At 42.1% G+C, this 14,783-nt stretch overlaps 1 protein-coding gene across 1 annotated transcript in view; it reads left to right on the plus strand.

The window, feature by feature from the left end:
* Nucleotides 1–14,222, plus strand: part of TM2D1 (TM2 domain containing 1) — a 141,983-nt gene extending 127,761 nt beyond the window's left edge. Inside the window, exon 7 of the mRNA XM_029230178.1 lies at nucleotides 13,794–14,222. Coding sequence (XP_029086011.1) covers nucleotides 13,794–13,853 — 60 coding nt within the window. The 3' untranslated portion in view covers nucleotides 13,854–14,222. The remainder of the gene's footprint in view (nucleotides 1–13,793) is intronic.
* Nucleotides 14,223–14,783: the final 561 nt, after the last annotated feature.

Here is a 14,783-nt window from a genome sequence, read left to right on the forward strand (position 1 = left end):
GAAAGAAAGAAAGAAAGAAAGAAAGAAAGAAAGAAAGAAAGAAAGAAGAAAGAGTTATTAAAATTAAAAATTAAGAAAATTATTAAAAATAAAATAAATTAAAAATAAAAAGTAAAGAAAAAATAAGATGGAAAGAAAGAAGAGAGCAACTAAACCAAAAAACAAATCCACCAATGATAACAAGTGCTAAAAACTATACTAAAATAAAACAAAACAAAAAAACAGACAGAAACAGCCCTAGGACAAATGGTAAAAGCTAAGCTATACAGACAAAATCACACAAAGAAGCATACACATACACACTCACAAAAAGAGAAAAAGGGAAAAAAAAATATATATATATATATAAAGGAAGAGAGCAACCAAATCAATAAACTGTTTATGATAATAAGGTCTAAATACTAAACAAAGATAAACATAAAACCAGAAACAAATTAGATGCAGAAAGCAAACCCCAAGTCTACAGTTGCTCCCAAAGTCCACTGCCTCAATTTTGGGATGATTGGTTGTCTTTTCAGGTATTCCATTGATGCAGGGTACACCAAGTTGATTGTGGAGATTTAATCCACTGCTCCTGAAGCTCCTGGGAAAAATTTCCCTTTCTTTTCTTTGTTCACACAGGTCCTGGGGTTCAGCTTTTGATTTGATCCTGCTTCTGTGTGTAGGTCGCCTGAGGGCGTCTGTTCTTTGCCCAGAATGAACGGGGTTAAAGGAACAGCTGATTCGGGGTTTCTACCTCACTCAGGCTGGGGGGAGGGAGGGGTACAGAATGCAGGGCAAGCCTGCGGTGGCAGAGGCCAGTGTGACATTGCACCAGCCTGAGGCGTGCCGTGTGTTCTCCTGGGGAAGTTGTCCCTGGATCACGGGACCCTGGCAGTGGTGGGCTGCACAGGCTCCTGGGAGGGGAGGTGTGGATAGTGACCTGTGCTCGCACACAGGCTTCTTGGTGGTGGCAGCAGCAGCCTTAGCATCTCATGCCCGTCTCTGGTGTCCATGCTGATAGCCGTGGCTCGCACCCGTCTCTGGAGCTCGTTTAGGTGGTACTCTGAATCTCCTCTCCTCGCACACCCTGAAACAATGGTCTCTTGCCTATTAGGCAGTTTCAGAATTTTTCCTGGACTCCCTCTCGGCTAGCTGTGGTACACTAGCCCCCTTCAGGCTGTGTTCACTCAGCCAACCCTGGTCCTCTACCTGGGATCTGACCTCCGAAGCTGGAGCCTCAGCTCCCAGCCCCTACCCACCCCGATGGGTGAGTAGACAAGCCTCTCAGGCTGGTGAGTTCTGGTCGGCACCGATCCTCTGTGTGGGAATCTCTCTGCTTTGCCCTCTGCACCCCTGTTGCTGCGCTCTCCTCCTTGGCTCTGAAGTTCCCCTCAGCCCACCCCTCATCTCCACCAGTGAAGGGGTTTCCTAGTGTGTGGAGACTTTTCCTCCTTCCCAGCTCCCTCCCAGAGGTGCAGGTCCTGTCCCTATCCTTTTGTCTCTGTTTATTCTTTTTTCTTTTGCCCTACCCAGGTACGTGGGGAGTTTCTTGCCTTTTGGGAGGTCTGAGGTCTTCTGCCAGCGTTCAGTAGGTGTTCTGTAGGAGTTGTTCCACGTGTAGATGTATTTCTGATGTATTTGTGGGGAGGAAGGTGATCTCCACGTCTTACTCCTCTGCCATCTTGAAGGTCTCTCCTATAGTTTTTCTTCATAAGGATCGCCTCAGACACTTCAAAACTTGCAAGATGGAGTCCAAGCTTTCTGACCTGTCTGACCTACAAGGCCATGAACAACCTGGTCCAACCCATCTTTCCAGTCCCATTTCCTACCACTCTCTGATCTAGATACTCAACTCTTATCCAGGTGGTCTAACCTCCAAATGGCACTGTGAAAAAGTGCCTGGCACATATTGGCACTTAAGAACTTATTGAATTTTTGAAAGAAAAATTGGAGGAAGTCAAATATCTCTCCCTCTTTTTGAAATGATTTCATTTTTCTTATTAAATGTTTTCATGGTAAAATTAAAACAAAAATATATAAAGAGTAAAGTAAAAGTTTCATATAATTTTATCACCCAGGATTAACCATTGATAACTGTTTGGTGAATTTCTTTCCAAATTTTGTCTATGTATGTAGAAGCATATGTATGCATATACACACACATATGTGCACACATGAATCTCATTATATAAAATGTTGAATTATGTTCTTCTCACTTAACATTTATCCTAAACTTTCCCCCAATCTTTGAATACTCATGGATAATACTTTTTAATTTTCTGTATAAATATCTATTGAGTATATAGTTTACTTAACATTCTCTTGTAGCTAGATCTGTAGGGTGTTTTTAGTTTTTGTAAATTATGAATATCTTATAATGAACATACTTGGAGGCAAATTTTATCAGCATGTCTGATTATTTCTTTAGATAAATTTTTAGACTAAAATTCTGGATCAAAATATATAGATAGTTAAAAGAATCCTTGATTCACACAGCCAAGTTGTTTCTAGAATAATTTTATCAACTCATGTTCTCATCAAATTATATGAGTACAAACATCATCAACTTGCATGAGAATGATTAATTTTCAGGATGTTTAAGCATGTGTCAAGTACTTTTTTGGGGATAACTTTACTAAACATCTAGATAAGTTGGAGAATAGTTTATATTTTAATAATATTTAAACTTCCAATAGACTGTATCTCTCCACATATTCCAGTGTTATTTTTGGTCCTTTAAATTTTCAAAGTTTTCCTCCATAAACAAGTTATGCACATTTCATAAATTTATTCCTAAGTATTTATAATTTCAACTGTTATTGAGAATGGGATATTTTTCACATTGTATTTTCTAATTAGCTACCTCTGCTACATAAGAAAACTATAGATTAAAAAATATTTTTAAAGTCTCCTTCCCATCTTGTAAAGGAAAGTTAAAAAGGAGGAGAGGCTTTGACTATCTTTCAAACATGCTGTATAATTTATTCTCCTCTAAATTTTGTTCATGTGGTCTGGCTGCCCTAGAAAGCTCTTCTAATGCTTTTCTACCTAGGAAAATCCTAACCATGAGGAAGAGACTGTGGTGGTCTACCTGAACTCCTTTGCACAGAGGATGTAGGTTCTGGGACCACAAGTGGCACCAGCCAGACGTGCTCAGTACCCTTGCCAATGCTATATTCTCACTGTAATCAGGCTCTGTGGCATCTTGGCAACTGCCAGTACCAGCCAACAAAGAGGAAGAGAAATGCCTGGTCATACCTCGTACCTGCTGGCTGTACAAGCATCTACATGTACTGGCCTTCTAGTGCACCAGTCTCTTTGTTTAAGCCAGAAGGGTCAGGCCCTCCAGTCACCCATTTTCTCTGGTATGGTCGTGGTGTTTACTTCTTGTTGCTCAGCTCCAAAACCACTCCTCTTTGTTCTGCTCTGTGATGCTGGGGTCAGCGTCTGCAAACTATGCTTCTGAGAAACTTTTGCCAGGTGGCTTCCTATTAGCTGATGGAATGTCAGTGGGGAGAACTGGAGGGACATTGGAAGATGGAAGGAAGTAGAAGAACTTTTTCTATTTCTAGTGTTGGTGTCACTACAGGAAAAACAGCAGCAAAGTATTGCTATGGTTTCAGTTCCCAGCTTCATTTGGCACTCCCCAAACCAGTTGCCTTGTTCCCTCTTAAAAGTACCTGCACCAGCCAGCCACACCCTCCCCGAGTTCTGAGCACCAGCATGTATGTGGGGGCCTCTTCTGACCTCTTCTAGGCCCTCTCTCTTCTCTTTTGTTCCCATAGCCTTTGACTCATAGCTGCTTTCCGTAGTTACAAATATTTGGGTTACCTCTGCTTGCCATTTTTGCCCTCGCAACTTTCCATCATCTTTGTAACCAATTCTCTGTCTTAAGTCCCCTCTCTTTGAAATACCTAGCTTGGTTTCCATTTAGGCTGAGAAGAAACCTGTGGTTACTTTGGTTGAATACAGCCAACCCAGACCTGTCTGCCCAGATACAGTGAAGCCCACACCCAGCCATTAAGATGGTTCTGGCTTCTATCTCATCAAGAAAGTTGCAGGTATCAGGCATAAATGCCACAGAATTTTCTCTTCCCTCCCAACTAAAGTAACTGGAAGAGGGAAACACTCCCCCTTCAGCCCCGCAGCCCCCTGAACACTTCACACTTAATCCTTTGTATCTTGGCTCAAGAATCAGCTTCTCAGAATCAAGATGCTTGAGGGTAGGTAAGCTGGCCCCTCTCACACGGAAACCAACTAGGAATGAGCCAAGGGGTTCTTTTTGGGCTTCATGAATATGTGCTTATGGAGCTGGGTGTGGACTTGTAGCTCTAAGTGTCCATATATTTTTATACTTCTATTATCTCCAAACCTTAAGTAATACACACTTACTGACTTTATTTCCTTTCCTTTTATTCCACACAAATTTGGCTTTCACCACTATCCACTAGACCAGCGGTCCCCAACCATTTTGGCACCAGGGACTGTTACATGGAAGACAATTTTTCCATGAAGGGGGCAGGGGAGAGATGGTTCAGGTGGTAATGCGAGCAATGGGGAGAAATGGGGAGCTGTACATGAAGCTTTGCTCGCCTGCCTGCCGCTCACCTCCTGCTGTGTGACAGGCTGCAGACTGGTACCAGTCTGCGGCCCAGGGGTTTGGGACCCCTGCACTAGACTATACATTTTCATGGGTTAAGGGATCATATCTATTTCAACCACCTATTAGCAGTAGGTAACATATGCAATGAATGTTTGTTAAATGACTGATTTGGCTAGAATTCCTATTTCTAAGGTCATTAGTGATATATTATTTACCAGTTTCAGTGGACACCTTCAGACCTTACTATATTTCTCTGCTGGTATTGATGCTTTCATCCCTTGGTTTTCATGGCTCCTGGTTTCCTCCCTCCTCTCTTGCCACTACTTCTCACTTGGCTTGGTAGCCTCCTCATGCAGGTCCCACCATATTTTCATTTAATTCCCCACTCTCTCCTTGCAGAGACCAGATGGCTCCTAGATGATGACAATAGATTACTCAACTAATTTTTGCCATCCCTCTGGAACGTGATATTTTTTCTGATTTACTCTTTTGGATGGGGTGCGGGTAGGACATTTTCAGAGACCTTGACTTTACCCACTACGGTAGCTTTTATCCTATAGATCAAGGACCCAATATGGGAGTGGCACCAAGTATATCAAATCTAATTATAAATTCAGGGACAGGGGAAGTGGCCACTGGTGGGTCATGGACCCAGTGAACTCAGAGTAAACTGGACTTTAGCCAGGATTCCATCTATTACTTGGCACCTATAGTCCCCTACTCTAAGAGAGGCTCCATGATGATGATTCAGATCTCTGATTATTCATACTGTGTCCGATAGTCCTTGAAATGTTTGGATATTTCCTTTTCCTCAGTGTGTAATTAGGTCCTACATGGCCATTATTCCTTTTGGAGAAGGACCAGGGAAATCATTACCATTTGCTGGGGTGTTACAGGGTTCTTCCTCCTGGAGACCTCACCTCCTGTTGAATTAGTGAGTCTGGGTCTGAAAATAGATTCAAGTCCAGAAACTAGACAAGATACTGTGCCTTTTTAAAATGAGGGTAACTGCCTTCAGCCCCCTGATCATCTATCCTTAATTTCTTTGGAGGTAAAATCTGATTAAGACACTTTTTGGCTGTCCGTCTCTTTTGCCTTGAGGGATACCATATTCTATTAAGCATGCTAATAAATCTCTGCAGGTCAAGCCCTCTTGGCCACTGCTCTAACTATGGTCTCATTATAATTGTGTCCACTCGACTTCAAGCAGTTAAGCACCACCACCTAACCTCTACTGCTTTGGGGATCCCATATGCCCATTGCTATGTGAGTCTATTTCTGAACTGGCCTCTCCCACTGAGAGACTTAGCCTACTGGACAAGGCTCTGGAACATTTCCATGATGCCCAATAGAATGGGAAGTCACTAAAGAGTTTTTAAGCAGTGGGTAATAAGGTCACACTTGTGTCTTTGAGGCATTCTGACATTCTCACCAGAACATTCTTTCTGGTCTTGGTAAATCGTGTATCTTCTTGGCCTTCTCATGGAGCACAACCATTTGGTGAGTCTTCTAGCCTTATTAAGTATATCCATTCCAGCATGCCTACTTCTGTGAACCTTTTAAACAACTTTCTCAACCATCTGGAATAGCAATTCTGACATTTTGATTTCAGTTAATGGGGCCCATTGCTTTTTCCAATACTTTTAGGAGCTGTCCTAGAAGTGAGTTTGTATCATCTCTTGGAGTCCTCGTCAGTGTATTATATCTTGTATTTTAGCAGAGTGCTTCCGAATCAGTAAACTCAACCTTATCCAATATTATGTTCCAGTCCCCTTGATCATGCACCCTCAGAATCTAGCTCCACACCTACTCCACAGCTTCTGCTGTACATATCGGTTATGTCTTGTTGCACCTTTGGGGAAGAGTTGCTTCCTTTCTTTATGAGACCTAGTACATCTCCAGCTGCATTGCTGTGACCCAATCCTAGTTATAGGCCTACTGGCAAGAAGGGGAGGTGGGCAAACGTCCTGAGGGGGCACTTATTGTCTTGCAGGGCAGAATTCTCTGTACTGTCTTCAAGCATGGGGGAGTTCTCATTCTTACTAGGGACAGTGGGCCATTTCTCAAGACGGAGAGAGTTCAGATGAGTCTAGGAGTTCAAAATTTGAAGGGGCATTCAGTCAGACAATCCCAAGTGTGAGGTTTTAATTTTTTTCCAACCAGGGCCCTAACCCTGCATAACATGTATGCTTTGGTTGGTAATTTAACCTTTTCTAGAATTCAGCCACTTTGACTATGAAGTCCTGGGCCTAAGCCTCATCTTTCTCTGTCCTCCTACTGTAGCAAATGAGAGCCTCATCATATTACCAGGGAGCCCCTCTGGCTTTCACAGTTGGTTTTGCAATTGCTTGTTTATCTCTCATTGCTTTTCATTATCTTTTTCCAGTGTATCAATTACAGTTAGCAAGAAGTATCCAATCCCATTGTCCTAATAATTAGTAATTACCCCATACGTCTCAAATGCCTAATGCATTACACCAGCTAATACCATCCCCTCCTCTGATACATCGTTTCAATTCACAATCCAGGAGCTTGTGAACAACAGGGTCAACACCCACTGCCAGAGTCTGTCTGTCTCCTACCTACCACCAGTGGTGGAGTCCTTCTTGCCAGTCAGCCAGTAAGTGATTCAGCTCCCAAACCCCAAAAATCACCTACTCTTTTGGACCACTCCTGGTGTCAACTGTCACAGGTTGGATTCTCTTGAAGCAGAGAGTGAGATGGAGATTGACATGCAGGATGTTTATTAGGGATCAACACCGGTGGCAGGCAGGTGAGGAAGCAGGATTGGGCAGAGAGAGAAGTCCAACTGTGATGGCAGGCCTGACAAAACCTCAGCCAATTCCACAGGGAGCTCTAGAGTGTGTATGATCTGTTAGTGTTATTCCAGCATGAGACAGAGTAACTCATATATATATACACATACACACACACATACACATAAATATAGAAAGAGATTTATTATGAAGGATCAGCTCATTTCATTATAGAAGCTAAGAAGTCCCATGATCTGCTGTCTGCAAGCTGGAGGTCCAGAAAAACCAGTGGTGGAGTTCCAGCCAAACCCAAAGGCTGAGAACCAGGGGAGCCAAAGGTGTAAGTCCCAGTCTGAGTCCAAAAGCCCGAGAACCCAGAGCACTGATGTCTGAGGGCAGCAGAAGATGGATGTCCCAGCTCAAGCAGAGGGAAAATTCACCCTTCCTCAACCTTTTTGTTCTATTCAGGCCTTCAAAAGATTGGATGATGCCCGTCCTCTTTGGTGAGGGCAACCTTTCTTTACTCAGTCTATGGATTCAAATGCTAGTCTCTTCTGAAACACCCTCAGAAACACCCAGAAATAATGTTTTACCAGCTATCTGGACATCCTTTAGCCCAATCAAGTTGACAAATAAAATTAACCATCATAACATCTATCCTCTCTTTTCTTCCTTTACACCTTTTTCTTCCATGTTCTTCATCATTAGGGTAGAACTATTATTCACCCAGGCATCTGGTAGCCATTATGTTTCTCCTCCTTCACAATTATCATATCACCACACTTTAATAATTTAATATCCCAAATATTTCTCTGATCTATCCCTTCCTTTCCATACCTACTACCTAGACATTGAGCTCAGAACCTCAATGTCTTTCCCCTGGACTATTGCAATAGCCTTCCAATTAGTCACCTGGCTTTCAGTCCCCAATCCATCCTTCACTAAACCTCACTAGAGTGAGGTTTCTGAAATATAAATCTGACCTGATTACTTGAAAACTCTTTAATGACTCCCAATTCATTCATTCACTCAGTAATGGATTCATTCACTCAAAGAATTGCTCAGGTCAAAAACGTTGTAGTCAGAGAAAACTCTTCTCTTTTCCTCACAGGCATCAAGTCCTTGCCAGCTTCAAAATGTGTTCTGAATTCGATCACTTCTCAACACTTCCACTTGGTTACCCTGGTCCAAGTCATTCTTATGCCTCCTGCAGACAAGTGAAATAGGCCTGCATCTGGTCTTTGTGTTTTCTCTATTGTCTCTCTGTCATTTCTCCACAAGGTAGCCAGAATAATTTTTCTAAAATGTAAATCAGATCATGTTCCAACAAAAAATGAAATATGTCATACTGAGCAAGGGGGTATAGGGTCTGTGAAGCCTTGCATTTTTCTTCCTCCTGGCTCTCCCTTTCCCTAACCCCCAGCCTGCTCTCCAATTTCTGACTCTTATGGTCTGTTAGCAAGGGAGGGAAGAAGAGATAATGGTCAAGAAAACCCTTATTTGAGTTGGTTCTATCATAGGCTGGCCTCATGCTCTTGGGTCTGACAAATGTTTAAAGCTACCCCTTTCTCCAGTGGATTGTTTTCCAGGGCTTTTCTGGAAGTTCCCATTTGGGCCTTCCAACTGCAACTTCAATGCACATTTTCCTTTGGCTTGATGTTTCTCCTATCTGCAGACCCTGGCTCAAGAGGGGCCATTCTCCATGGACTCACACTTGCTGGAGTCCCTTCTCCCGGGAGGTTCAACTGGACAGATCTTAAAAGGTCTGGAGCTTAGCTCTCTCTTCAGCATTTCCCACATCTGGTCCATGGGAAATACTCATCCCTTGTCTCATCAAATTAAGGGTGTGCAGGACTTTCCCCAGCTCAGCAGCCCTCTCCTGATTCCACCATCAAAGTGGCCAGTCATTCTGTTTCTCAGCTTCTAGATTTCCCAGTGGAAGTCAGCATTCAGGCCATAGTTATATGTGCCAACATGTTGCTCTCTCCATGCGGCCAAGTGGAAGCCCCGTCACTTAGCTAGAAATGAAGGAGGTGGATCCCTCTATCACCAACTCCCCATCTTTCAACAACTCACACACACACCCCTTTCTAAGAAGGTTTAGGAACTGAAAGTATTGTTCAAAGAGTCCTAGAATACACATGCCAATTAGAAAAGGCAAGGGCTGTCCATTTTAAGGTCACTGGGTATACTTTCTACTTAGTTGTTTCAAGGTTAGGAAGAATCACTTATCCAATTACTGGGGACATGAGACAATGACAGCTCTTTCCTAGAATGGATGAAAAGAAAAGGATGATGCTGAGAAAAGAATTCCAACCCTAATTTAAGAAAGACACTATGAAAATAATGTCCGTACTTCAAATGACATATCAAAGGAGGGGCACTAGGCAATCAGATAGCTTTTTCCTAAGAGTGACCTTATTGGAGTATAATTGCTTTACAATGGTGTGTTAGTTTCTGCTGTATAGCAAAGTGAATCAGCTCTACATATACATATATCCCCATATTTCCTCCCTCTTGCGTCTCCCTCCCACCCTCCCTATCCCATCCCTTTAAGTGGTCACAAAGCACTGAGCTGATCTCCCTGTGCTATGTGGCTGCTTCCCACTATCTATTTTACATTTGGTAGTGCATATATGTCCATGCCACTCTGTCACTTCGGAGTGACCTTATTTTTAACACAGACCACCAGGAAGAGTGAAATACAAGAACAGAGTTTCCTTTGCCCATGATCACCTCTATCTTAGAACTTCCATACTAACCAGGGAAATTTCTTTGTTGGAAAAGTGTTAGATGGAAGAGAAGTAGAGGCCACTCAAGCAGTTGTTGTTTTTATTGTTGTTGTTGTTTCTCTTGTATGACTAAAGAACATTTATCTACTCAACAAACATATTTTGAGCAGCCCCATGTGCTAGGAGCTGAAGAGAGAATAGTAAAGAAGATGCTAAAAAGGGGCTTATAGTCTAGATAGAAAAGCATGCTGATTTTAGTGTTATTTTGCTATTCAAATTAGAAAAATGCTTACAGGAATCTGTAGCATAAACTACAGTATTTTTCAGAGAAATTCGTGTTGAGGAACAGTTATTTTGTATTTTACCACTTAATATGCAGGTTACCAGACATTCTGAATTCAAAAGGCAGTGAAAAATGGAAGAAAATATAGAATAAAATGGATAGGAATCATTACAAACAAATGTTAATTTTAATAATAATGTCATAAATTACAATTGTTATAATAGTTATTTTTACAAATAACATTTATTGAGCACTTGACCAAGTGTCAGACCTTATGCCAAGGACTTTCACGGATTATCTCATTTAATTTTCATAACAAAACATTTAGATAAGTATATTATTATCTCCATTTTATAGATGTGGGATTTGAGGCACGACTAGTAGGTGACAGAGCCAGATTTGAAAAGGGCTGAGTTTTAACCATTTCTTCATGAAATCTGGGAGTGAAAATGTACTACACACATTCCCTCAGTTGTCGATTCTCCACTGGAGTGGGTTTTGGATGGGATCCGTCCTCAGTGGATTATTGCAGATAACCCATGGTTTGTCAGTCACGAGGGAAAGGTTTCTGGTGCTCAACTCTATTTTGTGAATTTTAATGTGTGCAAATAATAAGAATTTTCTCCCAAAATGTATTTGTTCCATTAATATTATCACCCTTGCCTGTTTTGTGTTGGAAAATCAGTGACGTCCTGTTGTAAGCTTTCATCTTAATTGTCTTCAATGAAATTGTACTGAAAGAAGGAAGGCATTTGGAAGCAATGAGCTTCAGGGAGTCTTCCAGGCATCTCGGAATATAACAGCCTTCGTGAAGTGTTCTCATTGCCTGTGGGATGTGTGGGCCCCAAATTCATGGCCTCCTTCACGAGGGAGTCTTCCCCTTCTCCAGCAGAACTGAGCTCCTCTGTGAGATCACTTCCTTGACTGTCTGTCTCCCATCAGTGCTCCATTAGTGGCTCTGAAGCCCTCTTCCAGAAGCAGAAAGAAGCCCACGGTTCCAAGCTGAGGTGCTGAGGATCCACTGCTATGCCACTCCTTGTGCTATCCACTCCTTGACCACACGGAGTCAAATTTTAGGAATATCTGCTAGAAAAAAAAGAGCAGCCCCTCATGCTGAAAGAAAGTCTCCCAAGTGGGGTCGGTTCTCTGGAAAACAACTGGATATGGTGTTGGTCTTTATTACAGTTTCCACAGACTAAAAAAAAAAGTTGTTTATAAAACAAAAGCCACATCGATTTGATACGGTAACATTTTTGAGAATTTTGTTTTTGCACAGCGGAAACCAGGGCTGATGTGCTCATGGTGGAAATGGAGCCTGTTCAGTTACCCCAAAGCACCTCTCCTAAAACACGAATCTGAGTAAGCCAGGCTCGGCCTTGCCAGGAACAGCCGGCATTGTTTGGCTCTTTGGAGAGACAGGCGAGGCCAGCAAAGCCCTCATACCATGCAACACCACGCTCACACACCCAGGCTCTGGCCTGCCCTCTGAGGGACGCCTCCAGGGTCCTCACCTTCCCTCCAGTCCCTGGACCACATGGTGGAGGACACGGTTCTGGCCTGTCCTCTCCAGTGCTAGGACCACCTGGGCAAGAGGAGACTCCTCTCTTGTTTGCAGTTCTGTTCTCAGACAGTGAAAGACGCCAAACGAAACATTCAAGTTTCCTGCTGTTTTGAGCCAGATCATGTGAAAACTAAAGAAAATCTATGTTTGCTGGCTTTGAGAACAGGAGTAACTACTTTTTTAAGCACAAAGGAAGCAACTTACAAGGAGGGCCAGACTCACAGTGAGAAAGTAAAATGTGTAGGAATCCTATTAAAATTGGGGCTTTGGGAGACCTCCTATTGGCTGTGTCTTCATTTTCCATACCACTAGAATAGTTGATTTTCCCTCTTCCTGTCATTCTGTGGTGAAAAATTAAATTCAGTGCTGCAAGCAAAAATTTGGGGGGAAAGATTTCTTATGTTTTGTAGAGTACTGTACTATAGAAACTATTTGGATAGTATATATATATATATATATATATATATATATATATATATATATATATTTCCCTACAAAAATGAAAAGAGATATTTCATTTGTTTGATTCATTCAGTATCATGGTGACTTATGGCTGGACACCAGCAGTCTAGGTTCCTGCTCTCAGGAGTTCACATGTGCTAAGTGGGGGAGATAGACAACAAATTCGTAAACTCTGAAATATATCATGTAATTTCTGACAGTGATAATGCTTTGAGAAAAAATAAAGCAGGGTGAGGAGATAGAAAGTGAATAGGCAAGGTGGTCAGAGAAGGTCTCCAGGAAGAGAAAATAGTTGAACAGAGAGCTGAAGACCTGGAAGGAGTGAGCCATGCACAGTTCTAGAGGAAGGGCATTCCAGGCAAGGCTGGTGGCTCAAGCTGAGTACAGGAGGGAAAATGGTGTTGGATGAGACTGGAAAGGTCAGGGCAGGTTGGTTCCTGTTTGCCATGATAAGGAATATAGACTTTATTCCAAGTGTTATGGGAAGCCTTTGAGAGACTTTGTTTACTATCAGCTTATTCTCTACCCAGTTCCAAAAAGAGAGAGAATTTTATCCGTTCATTCGACAGTTATTTATTGATCACTAAGCATATATCAGACTGGGTCCAGTGCTTTAAAAATTATGACCTCTGTCATCAAATGAGGGGATAAGAAAATATCATGAACAACCAGAACAAACGTAGAATCAAGAAAGTTGCAAAAGAGAGGGAAAAATATTACTCCTAATAATAATAATGTAAGAAGATAAATTACAAATATTAATGCTGATTAATAAGAATGCTATGCCCTAGGTACTATTCATGTATTTTTTCACATGACTCAATGCCTTATGTATTGTTATTCTTCCTTGTAAACGAGGAAACTGAGGTCAGAAAAACAAAGTAATATCATAGACCAGAAAGCGATTAAGCTGAGAAGCCGGGATTTGAATCCAGGTTTGTCTGATTCTAAAGCATAAAGTTTCTCTCCTCATAGGAAGGAGCTACTGTGACAAGCTACATATTTTGTAACTCAGTATGTATAACTCTGCTGTTTCTAAGAATAAGATACTTCATCTAGCAGACTTGGGTCAGATTGGCTTCAGAGATATATTCCAAAGTTAAATGTACCCACTGTAAAGTGGGGTATTAAAATTCTTAAAAAACAATACCCAAACACTGCAAGGAGAAGAGCCCAAAACGATTTTTTCCTTCAGAAAACATGTTACCATCTTTAATAATAGTGTTCTATTTGTTTGTTCCTCAGTTTTCTTGTGCCCCCAACTGCATTGTCCCTGGCATAAGTGCAAAAAATCATGTCTGATTGTTCACCATTTTATTTGCAGAGCCTAGCACAGCACCTAAAACACAGTAGGTGCTCAATTAATATTAGTTGAATGAATGAATGAATTAAACTTCATTTTCTTTCTTTCCAGGGCCTGCCTTTACTGCCGTGTACCACTCCAGACAGCATGCAGAGTTGGTGGAGAGTATAACAAACATCAGAGATATTTTGCAATTCATGGCTGACCCATGCTGATCCTTTCTTTAATTAAACCTTCCACTTGTGAATGAATCATTTCTTCCATTAATTAAAACAGGATACACTTATGTCTCTGTAAAGTATGTGTCAAAAGAAAGCATTCCACCTAAAATATATACAGGAGGCGCTGACCACCGCGGAGAGTCATCCATCATAGTCTGCTAAAAAGATCAGCTCTGGAATTAGAACGAGCACAATCATCTCTTATGCCCTCCAAAATACAGGTTGCAGCTTCTCACCCGATCTGTCAGCTCCTGTGCTAATATAGGGAGTAAAGCATAGTGTGAAGCCGCAAGAGGACCGTTTATTTTGTAGGGCAGGGCAGGCGGCCCCAGCGCTCCGGTAATGCCATCATCTCTAATAACTGCTTGGAGCCTGTGCTCTCTGGAGACTTGTCTCTTGATTGTTAGAGCTGGAAGGCAGCGGAATCTCACTGTTGGCGAGGCTCAACAATTGCTCCTGCGGTTCCTCCGAAAGCCAAGAGGATGACTGAGAAATCTGACGGCGCTGTTTAGGTGGACAAAGCAAGTTCGTGTTCCCACTCACCCCCACCGTCTCCTTCTGGAAGAAGTGGGCTGCAGAAATCGATTTGCAGTCTTTAGCTCCAGGAAACAGTGAGCCCATGCAGCCACTGTTCAAAATATTTTGCCTCAGAGGAAACTCTGCCCTCTCCAAACTCCAAAGACCTCGATGAAGTACATAACCATGTTTAAAAATCACCACTGGGGATTCTCCAGGCAAGATGAAAAGGAAAGAAGGATAAAGCACTGAGAAACTCAAAGTGCCTCAGGTCCTCTAAAAACAAGTTTTAAATATCCCGCAAGATTTCAAATGCAGCAATTTTTGAGAAAGCGCGACATTGTAAAGCCTGTTCTCTCGGTGA

This window comes from Monodon monoceros, unplaced genomic scaffold, assembly GCF_005190385.1.
Source record: "Monodon monoceros isolate NGI ecotype Baffin Bay Population unplaced genomic scaffold, NGI_Narwhal_1 Super_Scaffold_18, whole genome shotgun sequence".
NCBI classification, from domain to species: Eukaryota; Metazoa; Chordata; class Mammalia; order Artiodactyla; family Monodontidae; genus Monodon; species Monodon monoceros.